The 14,737-nt window shown below is 41.4% G+C and overlaps 1 protein-coding gene across 1 annotated transcript in view; it reads right to left on the bottom strand.

Annotated features, from left to right (window-relative positions):
• Window positions 1-3,829: 3,829 nt before the first annotated feature.
• CLCN4 (chloride voltage-gated channel 4) overlaps window positions 3,830-14,737 on the bottom strand; it is an 82,250-nt gene continuing 71,342 nt past the window's right edge. The window contains exon 13 of the mRNA XM_004063771.4: window positions 3,830-7,945. Within this exon, the coding sequence (XP_004063819.1) occupies window positions 7,855-7,945 (91 nt within the window). The 3' untranslated portion in view covers window positions 3,830-7,854. The remainder of the gene's footprint in view (window positions 7,946-14,737) is intronic.

Raw genomic sequence — 14,737 nt, 5'->3', positions numbered from 1 at the left:
AATGTCTTTCTGGGGAGAGGCTAAAGTTTGAGAAATGTCAGAAAAGGAAACCTGTTTCATCAAAAGGGAGCTAGCCCGCCCCAATTTCCACTTGGGTTCGTATCAACTGGAAACAGGTGGAAGCCCTGAGAGAGTGAGTGTGTGTGAAATGATCCTGGAGTTCTGCAGAAGGAAGGAATGTTCAACCAGCGAGCATCCCCTGGATCCAACCTGTTAGGAGCCTGTGGGACGAGAATTTATGGATGTGTTTTCAATTTCTCTGAGAGAGTCTGTTTGGATTGAGGAAGGCTGTTTCATCTTTGAAATATGTGTTCCATAACAAGCGCTGGAATCACACATCAATTGCTCCCTTCGTTCTGTGAGCCAAGCCCTGACTAAAGGGGTTTGGAAATCCCCACAAGGTGCTCTCTGCTTATTGCTCATTCAGAAAGAAAAAACATGTCTTTAATGAAATGCAATGTTGAGGAACAGCCAGAAATAGATGCTCCCTATCTGCCTTCACATATGGTAGCTTCTTTCTGGCCAATTGACCACCAATGAACTGGGGAAGAGCTTTAACAATGGGCAGTCCAGGCACCCCGTGCTCAGCTGAAGCACACTGGTCCTGATGGAAATTGATGGAGATGGATGTTTCTAGTCCTTTCTCAACCCATGAAAGCCCAGGAAACCCATGCATGACCCAGACTTTTATTTGCAAGGCCATCCTGGTTAGCTCTAGCTAAGCCTCCAGAATTAAAACTGATGGGCTGTCACTTTTCAGACAAATTCTATTTGTTCATTCTCCCCCTCTGGTTTTTAACAACATCATGGTGACCGGAAATGTCCAAGGCCCACAAAACGCTGTTCTTTCATGAGTTTTACTAACAGACTCATTTCTACATTAACACCATGCTGGAGAGATTTTTCTTTGTCTGGAAGTGCAGAGGGTATTGAGTTTTAGGTTGCCTGAAAATAAGCAAGCTATACACTTTCTTGTGTTCCATGAATTCTTGCTCCAAATTTCAAAGTAATCAATACATAGTTCAGTATCCATGCATACTGATGCTTTTCTGCTCTTCAAGCCAATATAAAGGTACAGAGAAATGGAATTTTCTACCAAGTAGCTTCCTTTCTATAATTTCCCATTAATTTGGAGACAGATTTTTTTTTTCTAAATATATCCCTTAAGAGATCTGAGTTGTTGCTTTGTTTTGTTTTGTTTTTTGGAAAAATGACTGCAGGGACTGGGAAAAAAGCATTTGGCTAGTCTGATCTGTGTTTACTTTCTGTGGCCTTATAATTAAACTAAAGTGTTATATGTCCTTTAACAACACACAATTAATTGAAGTATTTCCAACTAAAGCTACTGAGCTTTAGATGATAATGTCTACCATTTGCCTGGTCATATTCCATGCCAAGTACTGTACAGCAATTACCTCATTTAATTCTCACAGCCATGCTGCTGTGGCAAGAGCAGTAGCTCACTCTACAGAGATGAGGAAACCCAGGCTCAGAGAAGTTCAGTCCCTTTGACAATGGCACACGGAGCCAGGACTCAATGGAGCCGGAACTCAAGTGCAGTCCTATCGGCCTGTGACATTGGTGTGACTCCCTGAAAACTCAATATTGAAATTCTGTTGGAAGAATATTCTGGCTGGGTGCACTGACTCATGCCTGTAATCCCAGCCCTTTGGGAGGCCGAGGCAGGTGAATCACTTGAGGTCAGAAATTCGAGACCAGCCTGGCCAACATGGTGAAACCCTGTCTCTACCAAAAATATGGAAAATTAGCCGGGCATGATGGTGTGCAGCTGTAATCCTAGTTACTAAGGAGGATGAGACAGGAGAATTGCTTGAACCCAGGAGGCGGAGACTGCAGTGAGCCAAGATCATGCCACCACACTCCAGCCTGGGCGACACGGTGAGACTCCATCTCAAAAAAAAAAAAAAAAAAAAAAAGATTATCCTGTTTGCTTTTAGGATATCATGAGACCACAAAAGTTTCCAGGCATGGCTTTAAATGCCACCGATATGCCAATGGCTTGATTTATATCTCAAACCTTAATGATTCCGCTGAGCTCCAAACCTGAATGTCTAAGAGACATCTCTCATGTAGCATTTCCAAAAGGGAGCTCCTCACCTAGTCTAGCCCATCTCAGTAAATGGCAACTTGGTTGTACCATTTTATATCCAGTCCATCAGCAAATCTGTTGGCTCTACCTTGGAAATACAGTTTGCCCTCTGTATCCATGGATTCTGCATCTGTGGATTCAACTGTGGATTGAAAATATTCAGGAAAAAAAATGGATGGTTGCATCTGTACTGAACATGTACAGACTTTTTTCTTCTCACTATTCCATAGACAATGCAGTGTAACAACTATTTACATAGCACTACATTGAACTAGGTATTCTAAGTAATCTAGAGAATGTTTAAAGCAGACAGGAGGATGTGCGTGGGCCATATGCAAATAATACAACATTTTATATAAGGGGCTTAAGCGTCATGGATTTTGGAATCTATGGGGGGTCCTGAAAGCAATCCCCCACAGATACTGAGGGGCAACTGTATAACTGGAATTCAAGAATTTTTCTGGGGCAAGCCCCCATCATCACTCACCTATTTGCAATAGACCCTTTTTTTTTTTTAAATGGAGTCTCGCTCTGTTGCCCAGGCTGGAGTGCAGTGGCATGATCTCAGCTCACTGTAACCTCTGCCTCCCAGGTTCAAGCGATTCTTCTGCCTCAGCCTCCCGAGTAGCTGGGATTACAGGCGCCTACCACCACACCTGGCTTGTTTTTGTATTTTTTTAGTAGAGACAGGGTTTCGCCATGTTGGCCAGGCTCGTCTCAAACTCCTGACCTCAAGTGATCTGCCTGCCTTGGCCTCCCAAAGTGCTGGGATTACAGGCATGAGCCACCGCACCTGGCATATCTGCAATAGACTCCTAACCAGAGCCCTGGCTTCCAGTCTTGCTGTCCAACAGCCAGAATGGTTTGTGGACAACACAAGTCAAATCATGTCACTCCTCTGAATTCCAGGACTTTACCTGGTCCTTCAAGACCCTGAAGCATCTGCTGTGTCTACCCTCCTCCCAAAGGGAAAACAAACCCAACTTCAAATACCCCCACTCCCATCCCAAGGCTGCAGCTATCCACCCCTGGTGGGCCCCCAGCAGGCTAGGCCCATTTCCACCTCAGAACATTTGCACTTGCTGTCCCCTCTGCTGAGGATACCCTTTCCCCAGCTGTACCCCCAGCTGGTCCCCTCCCCTAACCAGTGGGGACTCCTCTAACCACCCATATTAAATAGCACCTCTTCTAGGTCAAGGATCTGTGGGCATCCTTTGTTCCTTTCTTTTCTTTCTTTCAAATTTTCTGTAAAGTAGAAAGTTTTCACAAAAAAAAAAAATACCTGTGGGAAAAGACATAATTCAACCCTTGTGGTTCCCAAAGTAATAAAGAGAAAATTTGCTCCTCAAAGAAAGGATGAAAGAATGAATGAATGTTAGACCATTACCCAAGCCGTACTCCCCAGCCTTCACACAAGGCAAACACAGATGGCCTGAGGACAGTGTTCCTACCCAATCCTTGGAAACTGATAGCCTCAGTCTGAATTTTCATTTGGTCACCGCCCACCCAGCCGAGAACAAGGAATTTTAAAGCTGACTAAATGGACTTCACAATCTGTGTGCCCATCTTAAAATGGGTCTTTAACTTTACTGGATAGTTCTACCAAGTCATGGGGACCAGGTTTCCAGAGGTTCTACTGCGTAGAAACACACTGTGAAATCAGTATCTCTTCCATTTACATGTTTGTTGCAGACTCTGTGCTTGTTTTATTTTTAAAAATAGAGTTCAAACATTTAATATTTAATAAGGTGTCAATGTTTACACAGAGTGTTACAATAAAAAAAAAACCAACACGTTGCTATGTGGTCGTTCCAATACCAAATGTGAATATATCTCATCAAAGTCGCACGTAGGCTCATTCCCAGCACCTCTAGGATAGCAAATAAATAGTTATTACAGCGCCGGTGAAAACAGGGTCTGCTTAATGTTTCCCAAGTCAGATATACAGGCTCTCTCCTCATGTAAATCATTTCAAAGGCTAGAAGCTTAGTCTGATAGAACACTGCCCATACAAAATTAAAGCATAATATTACAATTATGTGGTAATTCAATAGTTCTCCTTGGGTTTCTCATCTTTTCCAGCTCAGCATCTAATAATGAATACTAAGTAGAATTTGCACATGTTGGTAATTTAAAGTAATCAGTTCTCACCTAAGTGAAACAAACTGCTCTAAAATTTTCCATTTCTGTCACTTATTAGGCTCAAAATCTATCAATTTACACATCTCCTTTGTAAGGTCTTTGGGAAGGACTGAATAAAGAACTGAGATTACCTGGTTCAAAGTAACAGTAAGCACTGAATATTGAATGACTTCGACTTCTAGCACATTCTGCCTTTCCCTAAAAGCCAAATGAGAATCTGCAATCCCAGGGGATGCACTAAAAACGACTTAGAAGAAACACACATGTCACTTCCAGGGTGCCCTTATTTGGTGCTTTTGTACAACACATTTCCTCAGTGAGAGCAAGAAACATGTGATGTATATCATGAAAGAGCTCCTTTCCCGTGATGTGTTGATGGTTTTTTATGTTAAAACCCGATTCAGAAGGAATCCAGAAAGTTCTACAAATGTCTAAAGCCTTTGGTTCTGGAAGAGGAAAAAAAAAAAAACCTTATTCTGAAAGATGCTTATTTCACCTCCACGTCCCCATGCTGTTCATCAGATCACCAGATAAAGTGGATGGAAGTTCTGCATTTGGAGAGAGCAAATACCCTTGGGATCCCTACCCAACTATGTTTACAAGAAAGACAGAGCATGGCAGCATGTTCCCCATGGGGTTTGTCTGAGCTCCCAGGCCCCTGGGTGAGTGGACCACATGGCTGAGTTAGGACTCCACGGAAGGAAGGCAGTTTGCTGTGGTAGTCCCCACTGCAGACTCCTCATCCTTGACCTTAGTCCACCTGTCCAACTCTGGCCTTCTATTGAGGAGAGCCTGAACCCCACAATAAATCAGAGGTTCAACTTATGAAAGAAAGTAAGATTGGGTTGTTTCAGTCAAGTAACTCTTCCAACTGTTTGCCATGAATTTGCAGGTATCTCTAAGCACCGGGGAGGACACAAATCCCAAGATCCCCCTCGGTGACCTTGGCCCGGAAGCATATTTTCCCCTCATTCCCCGCCATGGCCTCAGCCAGATTAGAAAGAAATGCTGTAGTTTCACTGACCTTTGGCTATCTTTTCACTGTTTCATGTTCCCTTTTGAAGCCACTTGTTTCAGCTAAAAGGACCTCCCGGATTCTATAAAGCCAGGCTATGACTAATACTCTTTCCCAGCACACGCTGGCTCTGAGGAGACCACAGGGGAATAAGAGGGGAACTACATGAAGCGGTCATTAAGACTTTTTGGATTTAAAGCCCAGGAGAATCCAACTTCACTTGTAAACGTTCCGCAGAAACCACAACACCAACACTAACATTAAGACCTGTTACTCAAGGCTTACGTGCTATAAATACGACAATGAATTTTATTCTTTTATAGGACAAAGGATTAAATTCTCTACTATTGACTGGATATTGTCACACTGAGGTGGCTACTTGATGTTATTTTGGAAGGAAGAGGTCAATGAATCACACAAACAAATTTTCTTATTGTGTCAGCATGATCTGACTTAAAATTTCTTAACCTGGAGAAAATATATATTTTGCACATTAATTAGAAGTTTCATAGAAACCCATTTGTAGCTAGGTTTTTGTCCAACATGAAAATTCTTATTAGAGCTAAGAAATTATGGATTTGGGCTGGGAATTCTAGGTCAAATCTGAGAAAAGGGGTGGGGAACAGGAAGGTTAGAAGAACATTCACAGGGGTTTAGCAAGAATGAAAACCGGAAGGGCAATGACAAGGACACGATGATGGCATCCAATAAAGCAAACTTCCCCTCCTGAAGACCAACACTCTTCCTTAATAAGATAATATGAATTTCATTCAGAGAGTAATGTGCCTAGCTCAATATTTTCCTTCCCACACTAGTGTGCGGCTAGGGGGAGCCACGTGACAGACTTCCAGTCAATGGATACAAGCTGAGCGTCTCTGGGGAAGCTTTGCTTTCCTGATAGACATTGTACCTAGTTGCTTGCCTCTCCCTTCCTCTTCCCACTTAGAAAGCAGACATGATACCTGACAGTTCAGGAACCATCTTGCAACTCTGAGGCAATAAGCCAGAGGACAAAAGGTAAAAATGGTGAAAAAGAAATAGCAACGGGATGGGGATCCCAATGATGTTATGGAGACAGTCCTGGAGTACCCCCTCTCAGGGTTCTTATCCAGCCCTTCAGTGTTTGCTGGGTTTTCTGTTATTTGCAGCCAAATGCACACCTAAGTGATGCAGCACTATCCAGTGACAATGAGATTGAAAAGGATGAGGGGCACTTAGTGAAAAGGAAGGGACAAAGACTAAAGAGAAAGGGCAAGTGGGATAATCTTACTTACACAGATCATATGGTGGACCTAATACATAGCTTAATTCCTTCCCACAGAAAAGACCGAAATCCTGACTAAAAGAGTAAATGTGTCGTTAAGTTCAAATACAAAGATGCCCAGTGCCCAAATTGGCTATATAAAATTTAATGCTGTCCTCCTGTGCTGTGATTGCTAGTATGAAGTGCATGCTTATACATTAAAACTGGACATTTTGCATCCTACAGAGAAGATAATGGAACAGATTTAGAATCAATTTAGTATTTCTCTTGCAATCCATTTGGAGGGATTCCAACTGACAATGCGTATGCCTCATCCTCTCCACAGCCGTATCTGATAAGACCTGAGAGGAAAAATAAGTAGTAACATTGGGTAGCCTGTTTGGACTCTTGCATATGCTACTTGAAAATGAAAGCACGCTTATGGCAGGCTGGGGGCATACCGGCTATGGCCCATGGAAGTGCTGAGCTGATCAATATAGAATGCATGGGCAAAAGCAATAAATAAATGAAGCAAATGCCATGGGGATGCAAATCAATGATCGGGTGAGTATACCCTCAAAATAAGGATGTGTCCCTTTGTATGGGAGGAGACACACCACAGTACTATATGCTCCGATAGTTCATCGTGCAGTCCCAGGATGCCAGTCTTGCATAGAGAAATGATTTCTTCACACTCATCATGGCAGGTGCCCCTGATGTTGGTTCAGAAACTGATGGATAAGCCAGATAACAGGCTGAGAACAGGAGCAAGAAACAGGACGGTCGTGAGCGGACCCACTGGCATACTTGGAGCTTTCACTGTGTTCAAATTTAATTTCTTTTTCTTTTTCAACAAAGTAAGTGCAAATGTCTTTAGTATGATTCAATAACATAGCAGCAAACTTCAAGAACCAATAAATAAGGACGCTGACATGCCGATACCCCTTTGTCTTTTGGGCTCAACACTTCACGTGTGTTCATAAGTTACAAACATCAGCCTTGAGCAGAAGGAGTAAAAGTTTCTTGAGTCAGCATTCATGCTCCACATACTTGTACAGATCACATCATTTACATCATTTACCCACCCACATGCCCCCACAGCAGTAGCAAACTCATTAGGAAACACAGCTTGAAACTCATACGGGGTTAAAGCTATAAAATGCCTACTCATTGATGTTTTTGTTTTTGTTTTTAAAGGTTTCATCCTTCTTCCCCGCCTTTCCAACAAAGCTTTTGTTTCTGCTGTCCCCAATGCATGATCTTTCATTGGGATAATAACATATCATTTATTTCTTTTTAAATGACACAGTCAGTGTTTTTCTGAAAATAATTGCCACCTTGTTGCTAATTAAACATGATGGATTCGGGGTCCTGGTTTGCCATCTGGGCCATATGTCTCAGAACATCCTTTTTTGTGATGATGCCAAGAAGTCTCCTGGAGAAGAAACAAAATAGAGAAAAGAGGTCAGCCTTGAAATGACGACTCATCCCTCTCCCTAAACCCCAGGGCCTTTTCCATGTGGACACAGAGACAGACAACATTTCCCAGCCTCCCTTGTGGTTAGGCAGAGCCAATGGAGGGAGCACTGGCCAATGCCTGTGGGTGGAAGTGACAGATGCTGCTCCCAGGTCTCCTGTGCATTTCCCCCCACTCTCTCTTCTCATCTGGCAGCCAGAGGCACAGGAGCCAGTGAAGGGCTCTGAGGATTGACTTAGGAGCCACCAGATTCAAACACCTAGGTCCAGAGCCCACCTGCAATCCACACTGGATGTAACATGTGAGAAAAATAAACCTTTATTGCATTAGGCCACAGAGATTGCAAGCTTGTTTATTACGGCAGTAAACCTACGATGACTACTATATCCTCTTAAATTTCAAGACTATAATCAATTTTAAAAGAGTTTATGAAAGGCATTGTCAAAACTTGACCACACCACAGGAATGCCAAGTGTAAGGTATTTTAAGTATAAGAAATTTTAAGTACAAGATAAAAAGTGATTCTATTTGTAATTCTTACTGGGAGGATAAAGTTGACATTTATCTCTGACTATATATGTAAATTGCCTTCTCTTCCAAAATTCCATTGCTTTCGACTTACAAAAAGAATGCCACTTCCCAGAGTCCATTGTATGGGACCACCAAGACTGTATATCACACAGTGCCAAGGAGCACTGCTCACAAACACTGCAGTAGAAATTGTGCCCTCTGGATTATACAGTGCACATTTGCACAACCATTCATAACAAGCCTTGTTTCATTATTTTACTAAATGACCACCTGCAGGAACACATCATGCCCCTTGGGTAAAATGAAAGGTCTGAGAGAAGGAGAAGTGAACAACTTCTTTGGAAAAAAAGAAGCTCCATTCCCACATAAGTTTGCAAAACACTACTCACTGTATCTCCATTGTACCCCCCAAAAAAGGGGTATGCAGAAGCAAACTCTGGTAGTCTTGCATTAAAATACTTTATAGCTATTAAAATAATGGGTTTCTACTCTGTGTAATATGATAATATACAAAAGAAATCAGAAAACCTAATTGTAATATACTGTCATTTATTTAATTAAGGCAAAATTAGTCAAATTTATCTCTTAGTGAATATGAAGAGGGGATGTAAGTATTCTAAGCAGTATTCAAATCAGTTACACCTGGTGAAACAGACACTGATTATTCAAACTGTCAGGCCAGAATTCTGACTTTTTTGGCTCTGACAACACTGGACCTTAAACAGTCTTGGAAAAGGTATCCGTTTCTTGTGTTGGTTTCCCTATCTATCACACTGAGAGAGACAGCAAATAAGACCCCTTCCCCTCCATCTCATGGCAACATCTTTAGGAGAGAGGAAAATAGTGAAAGAGCATGCTAAGCAAACAGAATAATGACAATATGAATTACAAAAACATTAAAAGAATATATCATGACCCTACAGTGATTGTTTTTCTTAAATGGGGAGGAATACTTGATAAACGTAGGAGGCAGGACAGAATTTGATAATTAATACTTTGCAACCCCCAATGTAATAATTAGCTTAGGCAATAATTGTCAATGGATACCAAAATCATTGGGCGAATGGTTGCTGGAAAACAGAAAATTCACATGGTCTCAAAGTACTTTCCTACAGATTATGAACAAAGAGAAAAATGTCACTTTACAATGGAGGGTTCTGGCCATCACCACCTCATCCGAGCAATGGAGCTTATCATCAACAAAATCAGAAAAGCAGACTCCATAGCGTTACCTATGTTGGAATGCTGCCAAAAACGACTTATGCCAAACTGAATCATGAGGAAGTAATCAGACCCAGAATGTGAGACTACTGGTCTGGACTCTTCAAAGGAAATCTTTGCAAGTAACAAACCTGCACATGTATCTCCTGTATCTAAAATAAAATTTGGAATTATGTTTAAAAATCTCTGTCATTAAAAAAACAACAACAAGGCAGGAAACTGTTCTAGACAAGAGACTAAAAAGGCAAAAGAATGCAATGCACAAACCTTGATGGAATTCTGAGTTGATATTTGAATGAATATCAACTGGATATTGGATGATATATTGAGTTACTGTTAATTTTACATCATCATGGTTTGGTAGTTATGTAAAGAAAATGTCTTAGAAGACGTCTGCTTCATTCATAATTGCCAAAACCTGGAAGCAACCAACATTTTCTTTAGTAGGTGACTGGATAAACTGAACCATGGCATATCCAGACAATGGATATTCTTCAGCAATAAAAACAAAAGTGCTATCAAGTCATGAAAAGACGTGGAGGAAAATCAAAATGTGTATTGCTGAGTGAAAGAAGCCAGTCTGAAAAGGCTACATACTGAATGATTCCAACTACATAATATGCAACATTCTGGAAAAGGCTAAACTATGGAGACAGTAAAAAGATCAGTGGTTGTCAGGGTTTGGTGGGTGGAAGAGAGGGATAAATAGGCAGAGCACAGGGGATTTTTAGGGCAGTGAAACTACTCTGTATCATCCTGTAATGGTGGATACATGATATTATATATTTGTCAAAATCCACAGAAATATATGACACAGAGTACACTCTAAACTATGGATGTTAGTTAATAATAATGTATTGATATTGGTTCATCAATTACAACAAATACAACAGTAATGCAAGATATTGACAACAGGGGAAACTGAGGGGGGTGAAGGGGATATATGGGAACTCTGCATATTTTGCTCAATTGTTCTGTAAACCTAAATGTTGTTATAATCCTGAAACAAGACCTACCTAAAGGAAACAAATGTTAGCACTCTTCTTTGCAGTGAGATGCTGAGTTCTCCTGGGAAAACCCATCTGTGAGTATGAACACAGTTGACAGATTCAAGGCCCAACAAGGGCTCCGGTCTCCTCACACAGGAAGGTTGCTGGGTCCAGCTGGCAGAGCCTGAAACCATTTCTTTCCATCCTGATTTGTTTTAGTTGCTTCAGGCTCAACTGTCATAATGAGGGCCCATTGCAATCAATCAACCAGAGATACACATTTTCTCAAGGGCACTGTTACCCAATACTTCACAAAATCACCCTGCTTCTACGGTTGCAAAAGCTTTAGTGGGCCCCAGTCTCATTAGAGCTGCCCTTTTGCTTTGGCAGCCATGTATTGCTGCTGAGAAGAGCAGTCCAGGTCTCCAGACTTGAGGCATGTCAGAGCCAGAGGCCCACATAAGAAATAAAGGTTTCCCAATCAACAAAGTGAAGAGACAACCCACAGAATGGGAGAAAACACTAGCAAACTACCCATCTGACAAGGGATTAATAAGCAGAATATATAAGGAGCTCAAATAACTCTATAGGGAAAAATCTAATAATCTGATCAAAAAAACGGGCAAAATATTTGGATAGACATTTCTCAAAAGAAGACAAACAAATAGCAAACAGGTGTATGAAAAGAGTACAGTTGGATAGTTTGTAACACAAAGGGTAAATGCTTGAGGGGATGGATGCCCCATTCTCTACGATGTGATTATTATGCATTGCATGCCAGTATCAAAACATCTCATGTGTTTCATACCCAAAGGAATATAAATCATGCTGCTATAAAGACACATGCACATGTATGTTTATTGCGGCACTATTCACAATAGCAAAGACTTGGAACCAACCCAAATGTCCAACAATGATAGACTGGATTAAGAAAATGTGGCACATATACACTATGGAATACTATGCAGCCATAAAAAACGATGAGTTCATGTCCTTTGTAGGGACATGGATGAAGCTGGAAACCATCATTCTCAGCAAACTATCACAAGGACAAAAAACCAAACACCGCATGTTCTCACTCATAGGTGGGAATTGAACAATGAGAACACATGGACACAGGAAGGGGAACATCACACACCGGGGCCTGTAGTGGGGTGGGGGGACAGGGGAGGGATAGCATTAGGAGATATACCTAATGTAAATGATGAGTTAATGGGTGCAGCACACCAACATGGCACATGTATACATATGTAACAAACCTGCACGTTGTGCACATGTACCCTAGAACTTAAAGTATAATAAAAATATATATATATTTTTTAAAAATCTCATGTGTTCCATAAATATACACATCTACTATGTACCCACAAAAATTTAAATAAATGTTTTTAAACAAGGTTTCTTCCCAGAGTCAGGTAAATTTTGTTCTAGCTCTGATAATTCTAATTAATTTCAAGAAAGCAGTGACAGCTAGGAAAGGCGGCTTTGTTACTGGGAAGGGCCTCTATTTACAGGCAGATAGGAATCCCCAGTGAGGCCCCCTCCCATGCGGTAGCAGCAAAATGCAAGCTGGGCCAATAGGACTCCTTCCACCCATCCAGCCCTCCACCTGGGAAGGCTTTACGCAGGGTTTCTCCACCTTGGCACTAGTGACATTTAGGTTGGCTAATTATTTGTTGCAGATAGGCCATTCTGTGCACTGTAGAACATACAGCAGCATCCTGGGCCTCTACCCACTAGATGCAGCAGCATCCCCATCCCCCATTATGGCAACCAAAATGTCTCCAGACAATGCCAAATGTCTCCTGTGGAGGGAGGACAAGATAGCCCCTGGTTGAGAACCACCATCCAGATTAAAAAGTACTAAAATAGTTCTACACCAGTTGGTTTACAGCCACTGAGCTAGACACCCTGGGATGTCCCCTGACAACCTCATACCTTATAGAACTGCAGTGAACTCCCCACAATTCATAACAAATCAGTTCATTATCTGGCACCAGCTCTTAAACACTTTCACTATTACTCCCAGCCAGAAGCTTTCAGACACAAATAGACCTCTGTGGGTGAATCTATAATACACCGTCAGCATGGGACACAGGAATCCCATTACCTGGCCCCATATCCTCTGTATTTTACTCAACAGGTATCCCAAAATGCAGCCATTCCAGGAATCTGGATACTTAAGGATGCTGCCACATATCTTCCCATCACGCCCAGGTCTACTCCCCACTGTCATTGGTCCCAGAGGGTGCTGTACGGAGGGGATTGATGTCCTCAAGGGTCAGGGTCGGCTGGCAGGGTTCTCCATCAAAGGTCCTCCCGGTACCTGGCAGCTGATTGTGCCTCAGGAGATAGGAGACCTGGAAGAATCCAGATGGGACTGGCTCTGCAACCAATTCCCTTTAACCTTGAGCAGTGTTTTGCTTCTTAGAGTCTCACCTCCTCATTTGAAAACTAAGGGGAATGGGGGAGGGGGGAGGAGGGGATGGAGGATGGTTAATGGGTACAAAAAATAGTTTAAAAGAATGAATACAATCTAGTATTTCATAGTGCAACAGGGTGACTACAATCAATAATTTAACTGTACATTTAAAAATAACTAAAAGAATTGGAATGTTTGTAACCCAAAGGATAAACGCTTGAGGTGATGGGAGACCCCATTTACCCTGATATGATTATTATGCATTACATGCCTGTATCAAAATATACCATATACCCATAAATATATACTCCTATGTACCCACAAAAATTAAAAATAATTTAAAAAAAGAAAAAAAGGGAAACCAAATGTCCATCAACTAATGAATTGATCAGCAAAACGTGGTCTATCCACACAATGCAAGATGATTCAGCCCTAACAAGGAAAGAAGTACAGACACATCTTCAGTGTGGACGAACCTTGAAAACATGATGCTCAGTGAAAGAAGCCAAATACAAAAGGCCACATAGTGTGTGACTGTATTGACATGAAATGTCCAGAATAGGCCAGTCCACAGAGACAGAAAATAGAGTAGTGGTTGCCAAGGACTGTGGTATAGGAGGTAACAGCTAAGGGGTGTGGGGTTTCTTTTTGGGGTGATGAAAATGATCTAAAATTGTGGTGATTAATGCACAACCCATTTTCTACTAAAAACCACTGAATCATGCATTTTAAATGGGTGAATTGTACAATATGTTAAATAGGAATGGTGAGAGAGAGCATCTTTGTTTTGTGCTGGTTTTCAAGGGGAATGCTTCCAGGTTTTGCCCACTCAGTATGATATTGGCTGTGGGTTTGTCATAAATGGCTCTTATTATTTTGAGGTATGTTCCATCAATACCTAGTTTATTGAGAGTTTTTAACATGAAGGGATGTTATTTTTATCGAAGGCCTTTTCTGCATCTATTGAGATAATCATGTGGTTTTTGTCTTTCATTCTGCTTGTGTGATGAATTACGTTTATTGATTTGTGTATGTTGAATCAGCCTTGCACCCCAGGGATGAAGCTGACTTGATCGTGGTGAATAAGCCTTTTGATATGCTGCCGGGTTCAGTTTGCCATTATTTTTTTAATTGAGGATTTTTGCATCAATGTTCATTAGGGATATTGGCCTGAAGTTTTCTTTTTTTGTTGTATCTCTGCCAGGTTTTGGTATCAGGATGATGCTGGCCTCATAAAATGAGTTAGGGAGGAGACCCTCCTTTTCAATTGTTTGGAATAGTTTCTGAAGAAATGGTACCAGTTCCTCTTTGTACCTCTGGTACAAAGAATTCAGCTGTAAATCTGTCTGGTCCTGGGATTTTTTTGGTTGGTAGGCTATTTATTACTGCCTCAATTTCAGAACTTGGTCTATTCAGGGGTTCAACTTCTTCCTGGTTCAGTCTTGGGAGGGTGTATGCATCCAGGAATCTATCTATTTCTTCTAGATTTTCTAGTTTATTTACATAGAGGTGATACAGTATTCTCTGATGGTTGTTTGTATTCCTGTGGGGTCAGTGATGATATCCCCTGTATCATTTTTTGTTGTG

Source organism: Gorilla gorilla, chromosome X, assembly GCF_029281585.2.
Source record: "Gorilla gorilla gorilla isolate KB3781 chromosome X, NHGRI_mGorGor1-v2.1_pri, whole genome shotgun sequence".
Taxonomy (NCBI): domain Eukaryota; kingdom Metazoa; phylum Chordata; class Mammalia; order Primates; family Hominidae; genus Gorilla; species Gorilla gorilla.
Note: the sequence above shows the minus strand (reverse complement) of the source record. Positions and strands in the feature narration are given on the sequence as shown.